The sequence below is a fragment of the Musa acuminata genome, chromosome BXJ3-5, assembly GCF_036884655.1.
Source record: "Musa acuminata AAA Group cultivar baxijiao chromosome BXJ3-5, Cavendish_Baxijiao_AAA, whole genome shotgun sequence".
Taxonomy (NCBI): domain Eukaryota; kingdom Viridiplantae; phylum Streptophyta; class Magnoliopsida; order Zingiberales; family Musaceae; genus Musa; species Musa acuminata.
The window spans coordinates 41,972,320-41,994,448 of record NC_088353.1 but is presented as its reverse complement, the minus strand read 5'-3'; the positions used below and the strand labels follow the sequence as shown (position 1 = coordinate 41,994,448).

The window sequence follows — 22,129 nt, the reverse complement described above, 5'->3', positions numbered from 1 at the left end:
AAACTCAACGTAACTCTGACTCTCTTAATTCATATCATCGTGTAATTAATTTCAGTCATCTTTTCGATCTTCACCTCACATATAAATATTCCAGATTTTTTAGACAGAAATAGCATTAATGATTTATTATTTTTAGCAGGTTTGATCCACATGATATTGATCCGTGTAGACCTATATTTTGTAGATAATTGAGGAACTAATCATTTTTCTTTTCGTCCAATCTATTTATGCACAGATGAAAATATTGATGCGATGCCTTTTATAGGCCTAATTGATATGACTTTTCCGAATCTATGTGGTACTCCCATATCAAAACAGTTCTCACAAGTGGCCAAGACATTCGCGGAATCCAAGTGGAAGAGAGAGAGAGAGAGAGAGAGAGAAAGAGCATAGCATGTCTTCACTTGTAATGTAGCATGAAGCCCATTATTTAACGCATACGTAGACGCTTACATATCCATGCAGAAGAAGTGAGTGCAGCAGCACGACTTATACATGATTAAGCTTCTATAAGCACAAGAGAAGTCGAGAACACCATACGAAGCAGAAGCTAATAGGAGGAGACTATCACAAGGAACAGTATCTTAGTTAGCGATAACCTGAGATAGTGCTGTGAGTCGCGTAATCTCGTCTCTCTCTCTCTCTCTCTCTCTGGTCTTTTTGGTTGATTTAAGTGCCTGGACACAGAATGTTTCATGGCATAAGGCTTAGTCCATCGAGGAAGGAAAACATGGAATCGATCTTGGAAGTGCGTCGTTTACCGCATCCCTTTGGTGCCTTGCATCGATAGCACTCCTTCCTGCTAGCGAAGTTATGCTGGTTGCAGCCCGACCTGGCAAAGACGCAAGCACAAAGCTACATGAATCATTATCTTGTAGCAGATGCTAGGGTTTGGTGTTCTCTCGGACATGCATGACATGCAAGAGAGAGAAGAAGGTACAAAGGGGAGTTGCAGGACACCTGGTGCACAACCAATCACCGGACTTCCACCCGCCACCACCAAAGCCGATGCCTCCTGAACCCGGCATGTCATCGTTGTCGAGCCCACGGCTGAAGCTGACGGCGGAGTCATCCTTGGAAGTGCCACACGAGTGGCAGCTCGTCCGGCTCGCGAAGTTATGACCACCGCAGGAGCAGTTCCAGTCGCCGGGCCGAAAACTGGGGACGCTGAATCCGACCGAGGACCTTCCGAGGCCAGCATAGTCGGAGACGTCGCCGGTGGACGGCCGCAGGTTACCACATTGCTGGCACGAGTCACGCCAGCTGAAGTTGTGGTGCTGGCATGACCTGCAGTCCCAGTCTCCTTGCCGCCTGCTCATCCTCCCAAACTCCTAGCATTTCACAATGGCGTGAGGAATCATAATCTACTGTACGTATACGTTCATTCACGGGAAAACAATGAGTGGACAACGGAAGACTATGATTTCTCACGCCAATGTATTGTCATTACATACACAAGCTTCATATATACAGCAACAGTGGAGGGAGAAGTTGTTTGATGCTGACCTGATCGATACAAGGTAAGACAAGACGCAGAGAAAGGAAGGACGGGAGACGAGGCGATCCGGTGATGGGGTCTATTGCAGTTTGCGTGGGTTGGCGTAGCTTTTATACTTGCATGGGGCTCTCAATAATGGAGAATCAAGATGGGGACTGTACATGCACTGGAGAATTGAGTCAGAAAACTACAAGAGAATGGGAGTGACATCTCAGTCCGTCTCTCAACTTTATATGATTCCCGTCCTACAAATCCTTGTAAAAGGACGTGAAATCTCAATTATTAACCACACTCGATGTTGGCGATTGACATCCTTCCTGCTCTCTTCCTTTTGCAGGTAGTGTTGGTAATACCAACATGAATACCTCACAAAGAGGGCAACATTAACTTGCTTTTCCAGAAACAAGAACATCTCAAAGACTCCAACACAAAAATGCTTGCATCAATTATTAAGAGAACTGGTTGCTATATGACTTAGCTTTACTGTGCATGCATGCATGCATATCAGTTTCCAGCACTAGCTAAAGAATCAATTCCCATGACCTTAGTCCTTATCGCATTTGGTAGTACACCTTTACCAATAATTTAAAGGTCATGGATTCCGGGAGCTTGGCTTCTTTAGTTAGCAGTGGATCGTTTGCGTAGGTTTGCTCCCTGTTCGCCAATCTTTGAACACAGCCAAGAACAGGAGTAGAACATGATCTTAACGTAGTCCTCCATAGGGGCTGGTCGTCCCGGCGTCGCACATACGAGAGCTCGAAGCCATGCATGTGGGATCAACATGGACGAGGAGGCTCTGTGGTGAGTTAGGATTGGATAAGAAGGAACATGGAACACATACATGTACAATACCAGCAAACAATGTGAATATTCCGCTCGTAAATTACAGCTTTGAAAAGGAATGAGTCACCTCTTATTCCCTATCCTCGAGGTTCTCGAGTAATGGGTACCATAGCATATATTTCAATGGGAGAAGAACAAAGAGAAAGGACTAGAAGAAGAACAAAACAAAGAAAAGAAAAATGTTTGATATGTCATGGAAGATAGAAAGGCAGTTAAAAAGTTCTTAGCATTAAATCTTTCTACAAAGTATAATTATATTGTTGTAGTCATCAAAGAATCAATTCAAAAACAAAAAAGAAATCTCTGATGTGGTGCTAAGCATGAGATGTCTTTCCGACGACGCAAACACATGTATCATGAAGGATTCTTGGCACAAACCTTCCAACACTTTTTAGACTCTAAGATGGGTTTTGCATAGACTCTGACCTCGAAAATTATGCATGCATCCACCTTTTATTGCTCAACCTTCCCTAAATATAAATGGTTAAAGAAATATTTTTTATAATAGAAAATATTTAAAGAATTTTTTTTGTTTTGATCTTTTATATATATATATATATATATATATATATATATATATATATATATATATATATATATATATATATGTGTGTGTGTGTGTGTGCGCGCGCGCGCGTGATGCAGATACCAATAGTTATATTCATACCATGCATGCATGAAATCTTTTACAAGGAATTTAAGTTTACTGAATTAGGGTCAGGAAATTTGCATAGCAATATTTTAGTTTCGAAAAGAAAAATCTTGATAGAATTCAAGATTAAAAGATTTGTCTTGGTATAACAAGCAGAAAATTCATATAAACATAAAAAAGTGGAAGCAAAATATACGAGCAAAATTCATGCATTGACAATTCATGTTTTGGGAACAAAATCTTTCTTTGAATTAATATGAATATTTTTATATGATCTTTACTGGAATCAAGATAAAAAGCTTTGTCCTAATCTAAAAGGTTTTCTAAATGATCTTTTTCTTTCATATTTAATGGAATTCGATCACTACCTTGAAAATGTTCTAAACAATTTTTGCTGCCTTTTCTTTCGTAGGGTCTCCTTCAATCCATGCAAAGTTGTTGTGAGAACTTACGCAAAAAAAATTGATATTTATTCTTGTTAGGAAAAAAAATTACTGTTGACATCTCAATATGGTTTAGACCATTATGCACGAGAATATCTAAGATGTTTCTAAGGTAAAAAATACTGAGCTCACAAGATGGAAATGTCATACTCTCGAGATGGAAATATTATACTCTCGATGTATCACTTACATAAAGATTAAGGCTAGGAGGAATTTCCTGATTTGATCCCTCTAATGCATAAGTTAGTAATCTAAGATCTCTAAATATGAATTTGAGTTATTTAAAAAGAGTTTCTTGCATTGGATTTAAGATATCTTTTTATAAAGATATGATTATCTTTTAATAAAGAAGAGAGTTTATGATTGTGATAAAGGATAGTAATTATCTTTCTTATTATAATAAATAAGAAGAAAACATGTAATTATCTTACTTGTGATAACGGAGAAAAAAGAGACTTGTATTTTCATATTTTGAATATTTATCCACGTAGGTAGACAGGTAGAGAGTAACTTGGATCTCACGTGACAACATGTGTTTAACGAGAAGGAGGCTTATATTTTTCTATTTTGAATCTTCATCCACGTAGACAGATATAATAGGATGACTTGAATCTCATATGATAAACGTGTACTAATTGACAGTAGATTCTCTATCAATTTTTAATCTAAAGTAAAAATGAGTATTACAAAGACAAGACATATCTATTTCTAATCTCCATGACTTCCTGTATTTTTATACGAAGACATCCTAAGGTCTATAAATTACTAAATGCTTTCATATTAAGAAATATTTAATTATTATCCAATGTCATATATATATATATATATATATATATATATATATATATATATATATATATATATATATAGACATTCACTACTAATCCCAAAGTGGTGTCAGTGTTCCTATCTCATAAATAGTGGATAATTATCCTCGTGTAGATATCATTGTTGAAAACACGATGCATCTCGATCAAAATATTTGTTGATTTGGATAACATTAGAAACGATAATATTTTAAATAAACTTAAATCTATAGGTATTCAAAATAAAAAATTGGACTCTAATCAATCGGTCCAAATTAAACCTAATCGAATTACTTTGGTTTGAATCCAATTGATTCTTATGGGTCCAATTCAATCAAATTGGTCCCTATCAGCCAAAATCGCTTGGTTCCATCCAATTCCGATCGCTAATTCTAATCCCATAGCACACATTTTAGGTAAGAACCATTGGTGTAAACGGATTAGATCCGACCTGATTCAGCTCGAGATCCGATCCGATAATAACCTGATGCGGATCGGGGATATGACCCGATAACGATGATATCGGATTGTTAGAGCCGTCGCATGACTTCGACGACTCCGAAAGACCGGAACGGGTTTTTGCATCCGATGCGCGTCAATTTCGCGTTAGCTTTCCGTTATTTCTTTTCACGTTTTTGTGGGGTATCGATTAGGAAGTGACGACTAACAGAAGCAAAAGAAGCTGTCCACTACACGCCCTCTTCCCTCTTCCCTCTTCCCTTTTCCCTCTTTCTCAGCTCTCTTCAAAGACCTGCTACCATGATGGATTTGAGGGAGTCGATCGGCCACCAGACTGCGTTCGCGCTCCGCCTCGCAAAGCAAGTCGGCGCCGAGGCCGCCAGCGACGCCAACCTCGCTTTCTCTCCCCTCTCCGTTCACCTTGTCCTGTCCCTCCTAGCCGCCGGCTCCAAGGGCCGCACCCTCGACCAGATCCTCTCCTTCCTCGGCCTCGGCGACAGCGGCGGAGTCGCAGACCTCAACGCCCTATCTTCGCAGGTTGTCGCCGTCGTCCTCGCGGACGGGTCGGCGAGAGGTGGGCCCAGAGTGTCCTACGCCAACGGCGTCTTCTTTGACTCCTCGTTGTTGCTGAAGCCTTCCTTCAAGGAGATCGTCACCCAGATTTTTAGAGCAGACACTAAAATCGTTGATTTCCAAACCAAGGTCAGGTTTTTTTTCCCATTAACGTAGTATTATTAGGCGAAGCGGAATAATAGGGGACGGACGTTGGATCGAACATATGACCTACGACAGAATGATAAAACTTTCGATTGTGTGGTATTATCCTAAAAAATTGATTTTTTTTTCCAGGAAATGAGCCAATTTTTTTTGTAATGTCTAACACTATTTACATCAAAAATTTTATTGCTTTTTCATGTCACATATTACTATTAAAGCTAATCCAGTACTATTATGTTGCTCTATATTTATTATTAACAGATTTTTGAATGCTTCATCCAGCCTTCTCTTGTTGGTTATAGTTTTGTTCATCTTATTTAAGATTTGTATCTATACATCTGAATTGGTTGAAAGCCCAAAAGATCAGCCATGTTCTTTAACTAAACTGTTCAATTGCATTAAATATTCTACAATAAAGTATCTAGCTCTTAATTTGTGTTCCAAATGGGTGCAAACTGCTTATGCATTTCAAGAAACATATTTGTACTTTACACCTCTGAAAAAATAACTAATTTATTTACCATCAAACTGTATGCTGCGAGTGGTTTTGCATGATTCTATTTGGCATCTAATTTCAGATTAGCAAGTTAACTAGTCCATACAAATAATTGGCTCTAAGCTGTTATTTTCTGGGTGTTCTGAAATGCATGACAACAATATCTTTGAAATTAGCTTGGACTTGAGATTCATAATTTGATTAAAATGGTCTTAGACAAACAGTAATCGAAAGATGATCCTAAATAGTTGAGACATTTTAGCTTGTTGTTGTTGATCATCTTAGAACATCCGTAAAATAAGCTTGTTATGCCTTTTTATTACCATCTCATCCTCCACCTAGATATGATCCAAAAAGGAAAGACTTGAGACAGCCTTTTTTGTAACGTCAACCAAGGATTTTAATTTCAAATAATATCATTTGTACCGGTCCACCAGCAGACCGGTACGCGGATCGCCCGCTACTGGGCGGTACCGTCGATTGGGGTTGTTTTTGCCCTGTTACTACTCTAAATCGATCGTCATCTCGTCTGAGGTGACGAGGCCTCTGCGTTGTTTCTTCGCCCCACCTTCTCTCCGTGTGGGTAGAAAAGAGGCAACGTCGCCTTTATATGTATATATGTATGTATATATATATATATATGTACATATATATATGTACATACATATATATATACATATATATATATATATACATATATATACACACATATATATATATCGAGCGGTATACCAAAATGTACCGTTCGATCTATAGTACCATACCGTACTGAGCAAATCTTAAAACTTCGGTACGATATGAAATTTCAATCCTTGATGTCAACTACATCGAATAAAATCAAGCATTTGATGGTTTTGATCCATGTAGCCGATCACAAATAATTGGAACTTTATGGTTTTACTAGGATTTTATGGCTTTGTTGTTGTTGTGATAGACTTGGATCCATAACAACTAACTAATTTATAATGAGTCATTTATTCTTGGTCTGAAAACCTATATGGAATTAAAATTGTGACTTAGAAGAGTCATATGACCATTTCTATCATTATAGATGCTCATAAATCAATGTTTTCTAACAATAGAGAATCATAGGACTTTTGTGTCTTAAGCTGACATTGCAGTTACTTGACAATATTCTCTTGATGCACTTATTACCTGTGCATAACTTCTATTCAGTTTCTAAACTCATGGGAACGGCAAGCAGTAGCCCAGCATCTTTGACAGACTGTTGATATCCTCGTGAATTGCCTCCATACTTTGTTTCATGTGAATTGTCTCTTCCACTATTGATAAGTGAAGTTTTTGTTACTGCAAAAATCAATATGCTTTGTATACTTCATAGGTAATACTATTATTAGTTCTGCAATTCTCATAAGAAGAAAATAGATTTGGAATTCTCTGAGATGATTATTTTATAATTTATATAAAAATTAGCACTTCAGAATAAAATTCTAACTCTCAGGGCTCTGAGCTAGAAAATATCTTGTCACTTTATATTTCTTCTTTATAGAGCAATATGCACAATCGATATCAATTGGCACCATCCACTTTTTTGTTAATAAGATAAACGGAGTCAAACAGGATACAATTAAGGAAAGGAAAAGGAAAAGATCACCTGATCTCCAGTCAAACTTTTGTTCCTGACTACAGTTATATTCCGCATTAATCCAATTCATGTTCATTATATACTGTTGATATTGGTATGGTTGTTGACGTCTATGCTGACCATGAAGGCTGTTGAAGTTACAAATGATGTTAACTCTTGGGTTGAGAACGTTACCGCTGGCCTGATCAAAGAGCTCCTTCCTCCTGGTTCTGTTGACAGTAACACCAGATTGGTGTTGGGTAATGCACTCTACTTCAAAGGATCCTGGAATGAAAAGTTTGATTCATCTCAGACGAATGACTCAGAATTCCACCTACTAAATGGAACCTCAGTTCAAGTGCCTTTCATGTCTAGTAAAAAAGATCAGTATTTGTCTTCAAATGATGGATTTAAGGTTCTTAGGCTCCCTTACAAGCAAGGTGAGGATGCAAGGCTGTTCTCTATGTATATTTTCCTGCCAGATGCACGAGATGGTTTGTGGAGTTTGCAGGAGAAGTTGAATTCTAAGTCTGAGTTCTTAACTCACCGTCTTCCAATGACGAAGGTTAAAGTAGGGAAGTTCAAGCTGCCAAAGTTCAAGATATCATTTGGATTTGAAGCATCTGCACTGCTGAAAAGTTTGGGCCTGGCATTACCTTTCAGTGCAGATGCAGATCTATCAGAGGTGGCAGATTCATCTGTTGGTCGAAGCCTCTATGTATCATCAGTTTTCCACAAATCCTTTATCGAAGTCAATGAAGAAGGAACTGAAGCAGCCGCTGCTACTGCTGCTGTGGTGGCTCTGAGGTCATTACCGATTGGTCCTCTAGACTTTGAAGCAGATCACCCATTCATCTTTATAATAAGAGAAGACGTAACCAGAGTAGTGTTGTTCACCGGCCATGTTCTCAATCCCTCACTTATCGGGTAAGTCAACAAATAATATGTTCATTAGTGAGTAGTGATCAAGCAAAAAATATGTGGAGGATAAGCTTAAGAAAGTTGTATTGTTTTGCTACCACTCAGTCCTGTAGAAGTTCAAACAACATTATAGCTCATTACCATCTCAGATAATGTGTTTTACTGATTAAAAATCATAATTTTGTGCGTGCTAGTATTTTTTTCCTGCTTTCATTCTCTATATTTTTGCATTCAAATTTGCCTCATAACCTATGGACAACTTGTTAGGTCTACAAAGCTAGTAAGATCATAGGAAATAAGTGCAGCTTTCAATCTCAATTTTCTCTCTTGACTCTTAATTTCTCATGATGCATAGTGCATATATCTTCAATTTTTCTCGATACTGCTAAATTGATACAGACACTGCTAATGACTTCAATTTGCGTGCTACCAGCATTTGTCCATTCCATTCGTCCTCTCTTAGTCTTCTTACTTGAACCATCCATCGAACAAACTATTAATATATATTATATCCTCCTCCAATGTATCATTCTGCTTGTTAATCATCCTCGAAAGCCCATCTGATGCCTCTGCTCGTGTAGCAGAGATGTTCATGTTACACAATTTACAGAATCATTCTCACTCCACCGGAACGTTGGCTTAATCTTCACATAAGAGTCCGGCATCAAGCGGATCTTTCCGGTAGATAGATGATCATTTGCGGGAAGACTCACGGAACTCGAATGTCATGTCCGGTCGTTTTGAACGTTCGTTGTGGACATCCTCCCGGGAAGAAAGATTGCACTCGAATCTATCGGGCGTGGCGTGTCGGTGCCGACCTCCGCAGCCGTAGCTGTCGGGAAACATTATCCTATGTCTGCACACTATTGCTTCCACGTGATCTATGGATGGGATCTCGGTGTCTCCACTCCGCTGTTTCCTTCGAGATTCCAAATGCCAACGCTCCGACGTCCCCTTTCCAATCACGTCATGGGTAGGGAACAAGTGTTCCTCTTACCATGATCTTTAGCTTCGACGCTGACCGACTGCCCTGATTCATGCATCATCGATCCAAAGTAGCAGCATCAAATCAGAAAATTTAATGTTCCTGTTCCCCAACCGCGTAAAAATTGCTGAAGTACAATAAAATCAGCGGAAACATGAGAATGGCCCACAGAGCGAGGACAATCAACGGGTGCATGATGACGCATCCCAGACTTGAGTACTGAGGACGTAATTGCATTCACATGTTCCTGGCAGTAAAGTAGTAACTAGGATTCAGTAAAATTGGTGAGTCCAACATCTTTGCTGTCAATTCGAACAATGTGAACGACCTCGATGAGTAGTATAAACAAAGGTTGGAGTCGTTGATCTCTTGCCTTGTTTAATGTACGTCTCGATTCCCACCTTTGCCATATTTACTATTGATTCTCTCACAAACATCCGAGTTTGTGAGAAGGAAACCGCTCAGTGTTGTTGTTGATCCAAATTTACAAAAGATCTGTGCGTTGCGTCTATGCTTTCTTTGAAAAGTCTCTCTTTGCTTTCGTTTGTCAGCTTCTCGAGTCTATCTCTAGTCTTTCTTGAGCTCCATTTTTAGTATTTTAGCTACTGGTTTTGATAACAGAGGAGGCTGTGGCGAATAATAATAGTAGGAGAAGACCAGAAGCTTGAAGGGATCACGGTACGCGGTGGTAGATTGGAGGATGGGAGGAGAGACGGGAGCGCCTACGCCCCAGGGGCCGCCGGTGGTTCCGACCGCACCGCCGTCGGTGCAGATGCAGATGCCGATGCCGATGCCGACGGCTGCTGGGTTTGGAGACGTCCACCCGACTCACCCGCCCCTCGAGCAGCTTCCCAATCTTCAGTTTTGCCTCCATTCCAACCCTTCGTGGCGTGAGCTTCGTGTCTCCTTTTCTTCCCCCTTGTTCTTGTTTTTTTTTGGACTCTGTTCAGTAGTTCTGTCGGATGAATTCCATGCTTCTCTTGTACACGACCTGTCTGTTTGTGTTTTATGTCGAGGAATTTTCATCAATACTTGTGTTTTTTCCAGTTTATTGTTTATTGGATCTTAAGATACTTGGGTGTATCTTTAGGATTTTGACCTTCTTAGATTTTGGTTCTAAGATTTCATTATGGTATTGAGTTTTCTACCCCTCAAAGCCTTCTTCTTTTTGCATTTCTTTTGCTGGATCTCTGCTAAAAGATCCTCTCTTTTTTAATGAGCATAATTCTCAAGTTATTGCTGCTAATTTTGCTTCTTTCAGTTGATCTTTGATGGTATGCAACAATATGGATATGCAGTTGTTTGCTCCTTTCGCAGTATATCTTGCCCTTCTTGTTTCTTCCAGTGTCTTTCTCTTCTGAATACATCAACGAAACCGCAACCAAATGCCCTAATAATCGTTCATGTCAGTTTGTTGCCTTATTTCCTTTGGTTAGCTCTGTTCTATTACATGAAGAGGGCTCAAAGTTCTATTTTTGTTGTCTGACATGTATGCTTATGCTCTCTCCATATGATTTGATTCACTTGGTTTGGCAATTGTCCAATTACTGCGTTTTGTTCTTCATAATTTTACCAAAACTGTAATTCGGTATACTTATTTATCAGATAGGATTATTGCTTACTTGAGAAATGTTTTGGGAATTACAGCTGAAATGTTTGCACTTGCGTTCCAACACTACATAGTTATGTTGGGATCAATTGTCATGCTAGCTTCTTTTCTCGTCCCTCTGATGGGTGGAAACCATGTAAAACATCTTTACTTTACACATTTCTATTTTACTTGGATCTGATTTCCCCCAAAACTAGTAAGCAACTCATCGATCAGTTGTAATTTTGCAACAGGGAGATAAGGCACGTACTATTCAGACACTCCTGTTCATGAGTGGGATTAATACCCTTCTCCAGACATTGATCGGAACACGGTTACCCACTGTGATGAACTCATCTTTTGCGTTCATCATCCCTGTCATGTCAATTATCAGAGACTTCAATTCACGGGCCTACAATGATGAACACCAGGTAGATGGATGACATTGCTTTCAAGTTCATTTGTTGCACTTTATTACCTATCGTTTTGACTATTCAGTGTAAATCATTGAGAAGGAAAGGGATTCTGCTTTCATTAATTATGGTTACTCTTCCTATAGTGTTGAAATTTGTGCTTCACGGATTTCATCGTCTAAAAATTTTGAGACCAAATAAACATTAGTTGAATAGACCCAGAAATAATTGAGCTTTTGAAGAAGAAGAATAAATCGATTTCTGAGTCAATCTTCTTGTAGCTTATGATCTTTGATTGCCTGCGCACTTGATCTGTGACTTCACAATTACTGAGCCGCATCTTACTGCTGACAAGTATCTTTGTTCACAGTGAAAGACATATTTATTTGGTCTCAATATTGTTGCAGAGATTTGTCCATACTACGAGAACCATTCAAGGAGCACTGATAATTTCTTCATTCGTCAACATATTTATTGGGTACACCAGAGCATGGAAAAAACTCTTCAGGTAGAATTTCATTGATTTTTGTGTTGAAAGCATATCTATACATCAGATTTTAGTTTACAGTCTAATTATTGTATCGAAAAGTGGGTTTTCAGGTTCTGCAGTCCTGTGACTATAGTTCCTGTAGTTTGTGTTGTGGGTCTTGGACTGTTCGAGCGAGGCTTCCCTCAGGTGTGGTTTCTAGATTTCATCAGAACTCAGGGTTTCAAAAAAACTTCTTAAGTTGGCATTCCTTTGATATTTTCAGCTAGGAAAATGTGTTGAAGTTGGATTGCCAGTGCTGATATTGTTAGTATTATTAGTTATCGCCCAACAGGTAAGGGGTTCACAGATCAACCTATTTGATAATTGTTATATAATGCTGACAAATAGCAGACTCACCCATCCGCATCCTCTACAGCATACGAAGCATGTTAATGAGAGAGCTTACTTTGTGCTTGAGAGGTTCTCAATCATTTTCTGTGTCAAAATTGTATGGGCTTTTGCTGCTATTCTTACTGCTGCTGGTGCATACAACAATGTCCCCGAGAAGACCAAGTTGCATTGCCGTACTGATAGATCATACTTAATATCATCTGCTCCATGGTAGTCTTCAACAGCATCCTTTATTCTTTTGTTCAGTAAATGTAACATAAGCCATTAAGAATAGCATTTCAAATATCAATGTATTGGCATTGTTTGTCTCAGGATTAAGATCCCGTACCCATTTCAGTGGGGTGCTCCCATATTTGCTGCAAGTCACGTATTTGGGATGATGGGTGCAGTACTTGTTTCAGGTCTTGAGGTAAAATTTGATATTTCATATCTATTTTGTTGTCTTATTAAAGTAGTTTATACTTCATCTTTGTTCTAAATGCAGTCTACTGGAGCCCATTATGCAGCTGCTCGGCTCGCAGGTGCTACACCACCTCCTGCATATGTGCTAAGTCGAAGCATTGGCCTCCAGGTTTAAACAACAGGCCACATATTTTTGTACTTTGTCAAAAATTTATCAATTAAACAAGAATTTTGATGCAGTATCAGGTATTCCTTTTTATAATTTGTTTTGTATGTCCAGGGTGTTGGTATGCTTCTTGAAGGTATATTTGGTGCTGCAGCTGGTTCGACTGCATCAGTGTAAGGCACTATTGTCAAATCCCTGGTAGAAGTTCTTGGCGTGTAATTGTTTTATTGGTTACCCAAGGATAAAAATTTACATTCAGCATCAATATTAGTCTACAGTCGGACCGGTATGGTACCGGTATAATCAGTGTATCGAGTCGTAAGACTGTTTTGTACTTGCCATGGCAACCTAAATTTTAGAGAGAGACAGAGAGGATGAGCCCTACATATTAGTTACAATAACGGGGAACTAGCATGGGTAGCTGGTGAGGGTCAGCAAAGAGGAGCAAAGGTAAGATGAGGCGATTAAGAGGAAGCAGGCATTGGCCACCTTCAGAGGAGTTGCCACTGAAGAGGAGCTTTTTATGTTAGCCACCTAATAGTGACAAACACATTGAAATTTATGTTGCATTGAGAGAGGGTTAAGGTGATCAATATAGCATAAAAAGAAGTAGCCATACAAATGAATTCATTGATGTATCGGACGCATATGATGCAATGTATAATTTAAGCTGTGTTGACATGGTATACAACAAGGAACTAGATCCTGGTTACAGTAAGATGACTATACGAAATGGAATTTATGTAGAATTGGCATTTTATCTTATGTAGAATTGACAACACAAACTTTAGATGGTCTAATTAAGACTGAGGACAATCTATATGAGTTGATTACTTGGCCATTTTATAAATGAACAATGAGCTACAAAACTCGTTAGATGATAGCAACAATTGAACGACACCCATAATAATCAGACGAGAGGTTGAAGTATTCTTTTGTTGAGGCTTCATTTTTTCCTCTGAGGCAAAAGCAGAATGCTGCAAGCTTATTTCATTAAGCTATGAAATTATCAATAAAGCTTCAATAGGTGAGACCGAATATAATAAATAGAAGCTGGCCAATCAATTCTATAATGAATATGATATTTTACTTCAACTCACACAAATGTATTTTGTATTTGACTACAATTTTGGCTAATGCATGTGCAGATAGCTGATGATCATTTGATGCTCTAGAGATTAATAAAAAGGTTTTATTTAGGATTAATAGATGATCATTTGATGCTCTGCAATCTTTTGCACCCGATGCTGATTGCTGCAGACTTGTAGCGTCTTTGTGTCTTTTTTTCACATTGTATCTGTTTGTTCTCTTCTTACTAGCTGTCCCGAATGCGATAATTTTGTCCGTATCCACGTAGTTAATTTGGATTCAAGAAAAAAATAAATTAGCTTATATTTTACATCTAGAAGAAAATGGAAATGATTTAAGTATATTAAGTTTCTTTCAACTCTTCCTTTAAGAAATAAAAGAAGAAGAGGTTTTTCTTTTCTTGGAAAATTTGCATCCAATAAATTTTGTTGTTTAGTTCTTTTAGCTGGTTCATTACAGCTGTTATTAAAGATTATTTTCAAGTTTCCTTTAGTATAATCGATTAGGTGTTTTGTAGTGAAAACGTTGGACTTCTGGGATTGACACGCGTTGGAAGTCGGAGAATCGTGCAGATATCGGCTGGTTTTATGATATTCTTCTCCATCTTCGGTATGTACTACTAATTTCAATGTGGAATGAAACTCACTGAATTTTCGATATCTGAAGCATTCTTCATAACAGGAAAGTTCGGTGCGTTGTTCGCTTCAATTCCATTACCAATATTTGCAGCAGTATACTGTATTCTGTTTGGACTCGTCGGTGAGTTTAGAAGAAAATATGGATTACTCTCTGTTATTTTCTCTCTCAATTATTTCTATCAATATCCTGCTAATGCTTCTAAAAACCACCTATTTGGATATTGCAGCTGCTGTTGGTGTCTCATTTATTCAATTCGCCAACAACAACTCCATGAGGAACCTGTACATAGTGGGCCTTTCACTTTTCCTTGGTATATCTGTTCCTCAGTACTTCAATGAATTCACGGCTTCAGCGGGTCACGGACCAGCTAAAACAAATGCTGGATGGGTAAGTTAGAACCAGATGAGCTGATGAGCTTCTTTTTTCTTATTAGGAAAATTATGCAGATAATTCAGCTGATGAGCTTCCACTCTTGAAAAAATGAGAAAAGCCTTGTGATGTTATAACTTCGACTAGCATATGTACCTCCTTTATTATTTCACCTCGAAAAGCCGAGGACCCGTTAGGATTTATAGTTTAATGAGATATGCTGAATAGAGTAAAATCTGATTATTGCTTAATTTTTGACACTCATGTCTTTTCTTGTTTGCAGTTCAATGACATATTAAATTCTATCTTCTCGTCGGCTCCAACAGTGGCATTTATAGTAGGGATAGTGCTGGATAACACACTGGAGGCCCAGACTTCTTTCTCCGACAGAGGGTTCTTATGGTTGAATCCTTTAAACAAGAATGATGCCAGAAATGAAGAGTTCTATAGCTTCCCTATCAGAGTGCATGAATGGATGCCGACCCGTTTCCTTAGATAATATTGCCAGCCTCCAAACATGTAAATTGCACATGTATGCATTCTCCAGAGTTTATTCTATATGTGCTCATACATGCTGAAAATTTATGTCTGATCCTTTACATACCAAATGTTTCTTAGTCAAATTCTTCTGAAGCACTTCAAATCTGGAATTCATGATAAAGGTAGTTATATCCACATAGCTTTGCTCGCGTTTGTCGATCAGCTGAGTTCTTCTGCATAAACTAAATTCTTTTCAGCATTCTTAATTTTTTTTTCTTTGTTCATGATATCATCTCCTGGTTCATAGCAGACGAGACATAATGTGTCGTCTACACCAACACATGACATTGACAGTGATAATGGTAGCTATGTTGTTTTATGAATCTGAAGAAGCTCAGTGGAGATCACTTTCAACATTGACATGGAAAAAGGATGAATCCTTGTTCGAGATGGATTAAGTTCTTCGACTTGCAGAAACTCTCTTATCCCAGTCACATAGCTTGTGCTTTTGTCTATGTAGATTTTTATATAATAGTTATATCAATAATTATTTTATTTATATATCTAAGTTTAATGATTTAAAATGGTGTTATACCTGACTCGTTTATTATTAGTTAAAGGTTCAAAATCTCATCCGATACATTCTTAAATATCCTCGCTTGACTAGTGATAGGGAATATTTTAATAATCAATCTCATCTCGTTAGCTAGTCATCACAAAGAGGATGATGTGGAAGACAAAGACTAAGTTACTTCTCGAGTGGGTAGTGACATAGAGGTAATTACGATCTATCAATCGCCATGGACAATAGTCTACAAGAGATTATTTGAGCTGATCCAATGGAGCACATCGTAGGTTTCAGAGCTCAGATATGCCGAGCGTTCCACTAACACAAAGGGGCTTTGTGCAAGAATTGAACGGTTGCTTGAAGTTACTCTCTCAATTTTGTTCTTTGCTCAACTCGTGAAGGAATTCGAGTTTCACTTCCTTAGGAACATACATATGTGGCAATGTCACTCAAGTTGAGACAAGTTGAGATAGAGATGATGAAACTCTCTTTGACTTCCTCACGTGGTTCGTTGGCAAAATATGAGGCATGTAGGACGCCCATACCCTTTCTAGTGGGATGTCCACACCCTTTCTAGTGATATAGGCCTTTATGATGGCCTAAGGTTTATCCGCTTCTTTTGGTCATTAGTCGAGAGACCACCAATGATAACTCTCAAGATGTTTCATAGGGCCAATCGGTACATAATTGTAGAAGTGATGATTTCGGGCAAGCACAAAGAAACCCACAAAAAGTCATTCCAAGAATCATCTTTGGCTCACCCTCGTACTAGTAGTGATGTGGAGGCAATTATGATTTGTCAACCTTTGCAGACAATAGTCCATGACGGGGTGTTCGAGCTGGCTCTATTGGCTTTCGTGGATAGTAGTTTATGAGTAGCTTGCTCCCCCCCCTTGGTTGGCCCCGTGGACAACAATCCACGGGAGGCTATTTAGACATGTAGCCCATATGGACAAAATGCTAAAAGGAGGGTATTACGATCGTTGCAAGTTTTTCCCTCGACTAAACAAGTATAAAAGTCGACCCTCGACACTAACCTAGGGGTCGGGCCTCTCTCCAAGAAATCCCTTTACATTACATAATATCTCAAAAATTAACTTGAGCATTAGAGGGGTCAAGTCGGAAAATTCCCTCCGATGCTGACCTTTGTGTAGGAATTTACTGACAATCCCGAGCCACCTGAAGACCATCTTAGGTATCTTAATGCTGCATCAACTATTTTGCAAGACTACCATGTGAGGTCATCATTATGCCTTTGGGTCCAGAGTAAATCGAGCCGACTCACAATCAATGATACTCTCCCCACAACTATTAGTAAAATTCTTGTTTCAGACTCATTTAAGTCTAATTTTTAAAAATATTTTATTTTTATAAACTTTAAATTATTTATTTATCGATTTTGCTTCCGCTTTCCATATTATTAAAACATGAGGATAATTTTTTGTACTGTCATCAGCTAAACCTGTATTCTTTGAAAAAATAAAATATCATTAATACTAAATTGAGATTACAAACTGATGGGTGAGAAGCAGACTATTCCAAAATTGACGAGCCGATGAGCTATTATACCATTTGTGACTCTGAAACATACCTCACATTGATTATTTGAAGGTATGAAAAAGAAATTAAATATTATCCAAAATATTCTCATTGGATCAAAAAATATTTATAACTTTTTAGCAAAATCGACTAATTATAAGGAGTCGGTCTTTGGCAACGACTCCTTATAATTAGCCATCACGGGGGGTAAACCGTCTTTCCGCATTTCGTGAACCACGTGGCGACATCAGATCATCGTTCGGAATCGTACACAGTGTAGCCAATCCCTACTGGCATAAGATTGTGTGGAGGTAAGATGACTAATTTACCCTTACGATTGGGGGGCTTCTTTGGCAGGTGCGGCGAGTGAGTGCCATGAACACAAGCGTTCGGGTTTCCGGCATCTTCTGTCGGTAAAAGGGGTACCGAGAACGGAGAAGAAAGAGGAAGCTGAGATGGGCAATCCCTTGAGGTCCTTTCTCCTCCTCTTCCTCATCTTGCTGTCGTCACCAGTCTTTTTCCTCATCTCCTGTGAATCCGTACCCGTCGATCCGCGCCCGCGGGCGTTCCCTTCCTTCAAGATCCAAGAGATCAAGGTACACATGGGATCGAGGTTATCTTCCTTTGCTTTACGAAAAGAAACCTATTTTTGTTGCTCAAGAAGCTTGCTTCTGTTTGGTTACTGCATTGATCCTTATCGAAGGAGGAGATCGGGTGGGGATGTTCCTACACTGTGAAGATAAAAACCAGCTGCTCTTCCAGGCGCTTCACCACTGATCGGATCAGCCTCGCTTTCGGTGATGCTTACCACAACGAGGTATCTATTTATTATGCTTTTCTGAGTTCCTATCTTACTTATTCTTTTGAAGAAATAGATAAAATTTCAGTGCGCCCTTTTCCTTTCCGAGGTGTTAATTTCTGTATCATTCCTTTGGCTTGTAAAAAAATAATCTTTTTTTATTCTCAAAATTTTTACACATTATTATGTTTACATGTAGACTCATTACCTTTAAACATATTCTCTGCTCTGTGTTTGTGCCAACATGTCACTCCTGATGTACATAGCCCATCAGTTGGGCTAATGGTCACATTTACGAACTTGGTGTTTCATCCAGGTTTCACCCATAATATATCACCTACTGGATTAGAAGAGGAAATGCCTTTTTTTTTAAAAAAAGAAAAAAAATGAATCTTGCTACAAGATGCTCCATTTGCTAGTATGATAACAGTAAGAATGGTGCATAGTAACTTAATTTATCTCTAAAAAATTCATTTTTTTTTTCTTTTTTGAGTTGTTTTCTCTCTTATGTTAATGTATTGAAGGGTGATGGTGATCTGAGAACAGAAATCAAATGTGAATCAAGGTGAGAAAAATCCAACAAGATCATGAACTGAAAGGGGTCATAAATGTTTTGTTGTTAAAAACAAGAACTTATATGAAAACTTTACCCTGATTGTGGTATAAGAATATCCAGGAAAGTCTTTAGGCAAAAAATGAACTATTTATAAGGATCAAATACAACCAGAAAACATGAAACACTCAAGATACCACTCTAAGCATGCTTATTGACATGAAAATGTAGGTTATAATTGTACAAACCAATCTATGAAGAAAAAAGTTTAACGCAATTGATGAGGCATTTAGTGTTGAGTTCTCTGAAGTCTGAAAAGCATTTTAGTGCACATTAACTAAAATGGGAGTTGATAGACGACATACAATTAGAGCAAAGCTAACAAATTTGACAGAGACTACCCAATACGGGCACGGGATGATTCTTCAAGGAGTAGAAATGGCTCTGCAGTTTAATTGGGGTATGGTACTGCATATTGTAGAATGAGTTTCTCCCAGAGTTCTTTTGGTTTTATTATGCAGATGTTTTGTGAATCAAACACGAGGGTCTTAGGATCGATGGTGTGAGGCTACTAGGTACCATTTCCATCTTCTTTGTTACTTGATTTTCTCAACTGTATGTCTCTTGAAAGCCTAGATAATCATCATAATTGACAATATTCTTATTGATTTCAGGAAAATTTTCTTTAATCCAAAGTTCAACCATTGGTTTGAAATATCCATCACCTGTATGTACCGCCTGGCTTTATTGATTCACAAAAACTAATAATGGAACATACACTTCTGTATTACCCTGTCCTCATTTTTTTAGTTTATTTCTTTAGGCTATGAGATGATTTATGCAGATGTACAACCTAGTATAGTGCCATATCAATCTGATAACTTGCTGAAACTTTTTTTTGAATGCTATTCAAATCATCAAGATTAACATTAAATGGTATATTACTGCCATAAACTTTCTCAATTATCCACTCTTTGCAATATTGATTCTATGTATAGGTCTGTCTTAAGCTTTGATGTGCAGTCCAAACTTATTAAGTCTCGTAATTTGACTGTGTAGCATTTCTTGAACTGTTTCTTCTTTTTTCTTCAAATCCATTCTTGATATAATTAATTAGTCCTATTTATCTACTTGTTGCTTGAATTTTCTCCTAAAATTTATACAACAGTGCCCATCTAGATCCTATAAATTTTCTTTTCCGACACATGAAAGTATGGTCTCTGTCATCAAATTCCCTTTCTATTTTTGTTAGTGGAGTAAGCAAATCATTTTTGCCCACTCTCTATGCCAGAGTTTGGGCATAGCTTTGAAAAATCTTTCTGTTGGTTTCGTACACAGAATAGCCTCATGAATATATGAGACTGAGAATGTGGTAATGTGTCAATATCTGAGCTATTGTGTCTGATTTTAATTGGTTTCTAAGTTGTGTGACCAACATAACTTACATTGATAAATATATTTATATTGTTTATTCAATTTAAAACTTCTGTATGAAAGAGATCCATGAAATGTAGTATATGAATGTTACCTTTATTTCTTGTGATTAAGGTATATGCACCAAGGCTGGATGATCCATCATCGGGTGCATTCGAACGTTGCTCCACCGATACTTTCAAGATCCAAGGGCCATGTGGGTATGGAATATGCTATCTATACTTGCGGCGTGATGGATGGGATGGGTGGACACCAGAGTGGGTCCAGGTCTATGAGCCCCATGTTAGCCGTGCCATCAGCTTCTACTATGGTACCCCTCTCCCTAATGGCATCTGGTATGGCTTCAACCATTGTCCCAGATCATCCTCCTCCATCGGCGTTGCGGAGATCTGATTATAAGAAAGTGAGATTTAGTAAATAAATAAAGGAGAGCAGTATATGTATTACTAGGACTGCATGTACTCTACAAGGCTGGGATCTTTGTGTTGATCTTAGTCATTACCAGCATTATCACCGAGAGCAGCTTCATGATCTATATGTTTGTCTTGAAACACTTGAAGGAGGTTGTTGGAATATGAATTGGGTCATCAATTAAATAACAAGCTTGGATTGAGCATGGTAGCATCATTTCACTGGATGCCTAAACTGTTCAGCTTCAGGAAGAAAACCAAATTGCCATGCTGTGTCAGCAATCCTCTAGTCTATTCAGTCATATCTTTTGCCATGTGTCAACGAATGGAGCTGATGTCTCTTGTTAGTAGGCTACGGTGATTAACTTGTACATCAACTGATGATGAAGCTTTCTTAATATATTAGACTATCACCCACTATTGTTTTAATATGATGCATATCACTGTTTCCACACAGATCAACATGGTACCTGTTACTGCAAACAGATTTGAGCCGTGGCGTTGGGGCCGACGCTGCTCGGTTCGGGTCCGGACGATCGGGATCTCCCCGGGGGCATTCCTCGAGCCCGCTGAGGAGGTCGGGGGTGGTGTCCGATCGGGACGGTGTAGTCGTCTCTTCCGGACAGGAACTCCTCGCCTGCGCGTTCGAGGGGGACCTTCGGCCTCGCACCTGCACAAAGGTCGAGCCGAGACACTCGACTCGACCCCTCCGACGATCGAGTTAGATGATAGTGGAGGGGGTTTCGGATGAAGAAGTGTTTGTGTCCCTCCTGAGCCCCCCTATTCTCTGATGAACGAGAGGGTATTTATAGATAAGCTTGGTGTTACTTGATGTGCCCGCCTACAGGAGGCAGGCTGATAGCGTCTGACATGGGGGTTGGCGTGGCGTGAAAAACCAAGCCTGAGTAGATGTTAATGTGCCTCGGCCAGTGTTCTGGTTCGGTTGACCGAGTATAATCGCACCGATCGAGATGTGAGACGTCGACTGTCATCAGCCGAGTCTTATCATAATTACTACCCTTTGGGCGGATTGCAGAACTACATGCTATTAGTAATAGTTAAGTCAAAATGAGGCCATCAACATTACCGGAGTTCTATGCAATCTTTGGGCGCTAAGTAGATTTCTGTGGGCGGTAATGCATGCGTTGTTGTCAGCAAACTCGTCTCATAGTTTTTGCTACGTTATTAGGACTTCGATTTACACTCGTATAGCTACTAAATAATAGCTTAGAAAAAAGATATGTCGGCAGGCCTTGTGGGCATGTTTGATGACGCAAGCGTATGATGATTGTATGTAAGAGTACTTATTATACGACCGAAGTGGTGGCCAAAACAATCTATCATCTTGTGTTGTGGAAGCTCATCTCCAGTAACTTTTATTAGGTAAGAGCTCAA

The 22,129-nt window shown here is 38.8% G+C and overlaps 4 protein-coding genes across 4 annotated transcripts; 3 read left to right on the top strand and 1 right to left on the bottom strand.

The window, feature by feature from the left end:
• Window positions 1–399: 399 nt before the first annotated feature.
• LOC135638152 (uncharacterized) lies at window positions 400–1,562 on the bottom strand. Its single transcript, XM_065151127.1, has 4 exons — window positions 1,507–1,562; window positions 961–1,331; window positions 762–832; window positions 400–677 (listed from the first exon to the last, which is right to left on the bottom strand). Exons 2-4 carry the CDS (start codon window positions 1,317–1,319, stop codon window positions 670–672), a joined length of 438 nt encoding a protein of 145 aa, XP_065007199.1. The 5' UTR covers window positions 1,320–1,331; window positions 1,507–1,562; the 3' UTR covers window positions 400–669.
• A 3,324-nt stretch (window positions 1,563–4,886) lies between these two features.
• Window positions 4,887–8,606, top strand: LOC135638825 (serpin-ZXA-like). The gene is made up of 2 exons (XM_065152275.1): window positions 4,887–5,403; window positions 7,648–8,606. The coding sequence occupies exons 1-2, from the start codon at window positions 5,002–5,004 to the stop codon at window positions 8,428–8,430; spliced, it is 1,185 nt and encodes a 394-aa protein (XP_065008347.1). The 5' UTR covers window positions 4,887–5,001; the 3' UTR covers window positions 8,431–8,606.
• A 1,179-nt stretch (window positions 8,607–9,785) lies between these two features.
• On the top strand, window positions 9,786–15,626 carry LOC135639128 (nucleobase-ascorbate transporter 3-like). Its single transcript, XM_065152904.1, has 15 exons — window positions 9,786–9,902; window positions 10,027–10,295; window positions 11,053–11,150; window positions 11,248–11,424; window positions 11,814–11,914; window positions 12,007–12,082; window positions 12,159–12,227; window positions 12,312–12,496; window positions 12,599–12,695; window positions 12,771–12,857; window positions 12,969–13,027; window positions 14,461–14,552; window positions 14,625–14,702; window positions 14,809–14,969; window positions 15,235–15,626. Exons 2-15 carry the CDS (start codon window positions 10,106–10,108, stop codon window positions 15,448–15,450), a joined length of 1,686 nt encoding a protein of 561 aa, XP_065008976.1. The 5' UTR covers window positions 9,786–9,902; window positions 10,027–10,105; the 3' UTR covers window positions 15,451–15,626.
• Window positions 15,627–17,891: 2,265 nt separating this feature from the next.
• On the top strand, window positions 17,892–20,937 carry LOC135637937 (embryo-specific protein ATS3B-like). Its single transcript, XM_065150829.1, has 3 exons — window positions 17,892–18,134; window positions 18,242–18,355; window positions 20,439–20,937. Exons 1-3 carry the CDS (start codon window positions 17,994–17,996, stop codon window positions 20,715–20,717), a joined length of 534 nt encoding a protein of 177 aa, XP_065006901.1. The 5' UTR covers window positions 17,892–17,993; the 3' UTR covers window positions 20,718–20,937.
• Window positions 20,938–22,129: the final 1,192 nt, after the last annotated feature.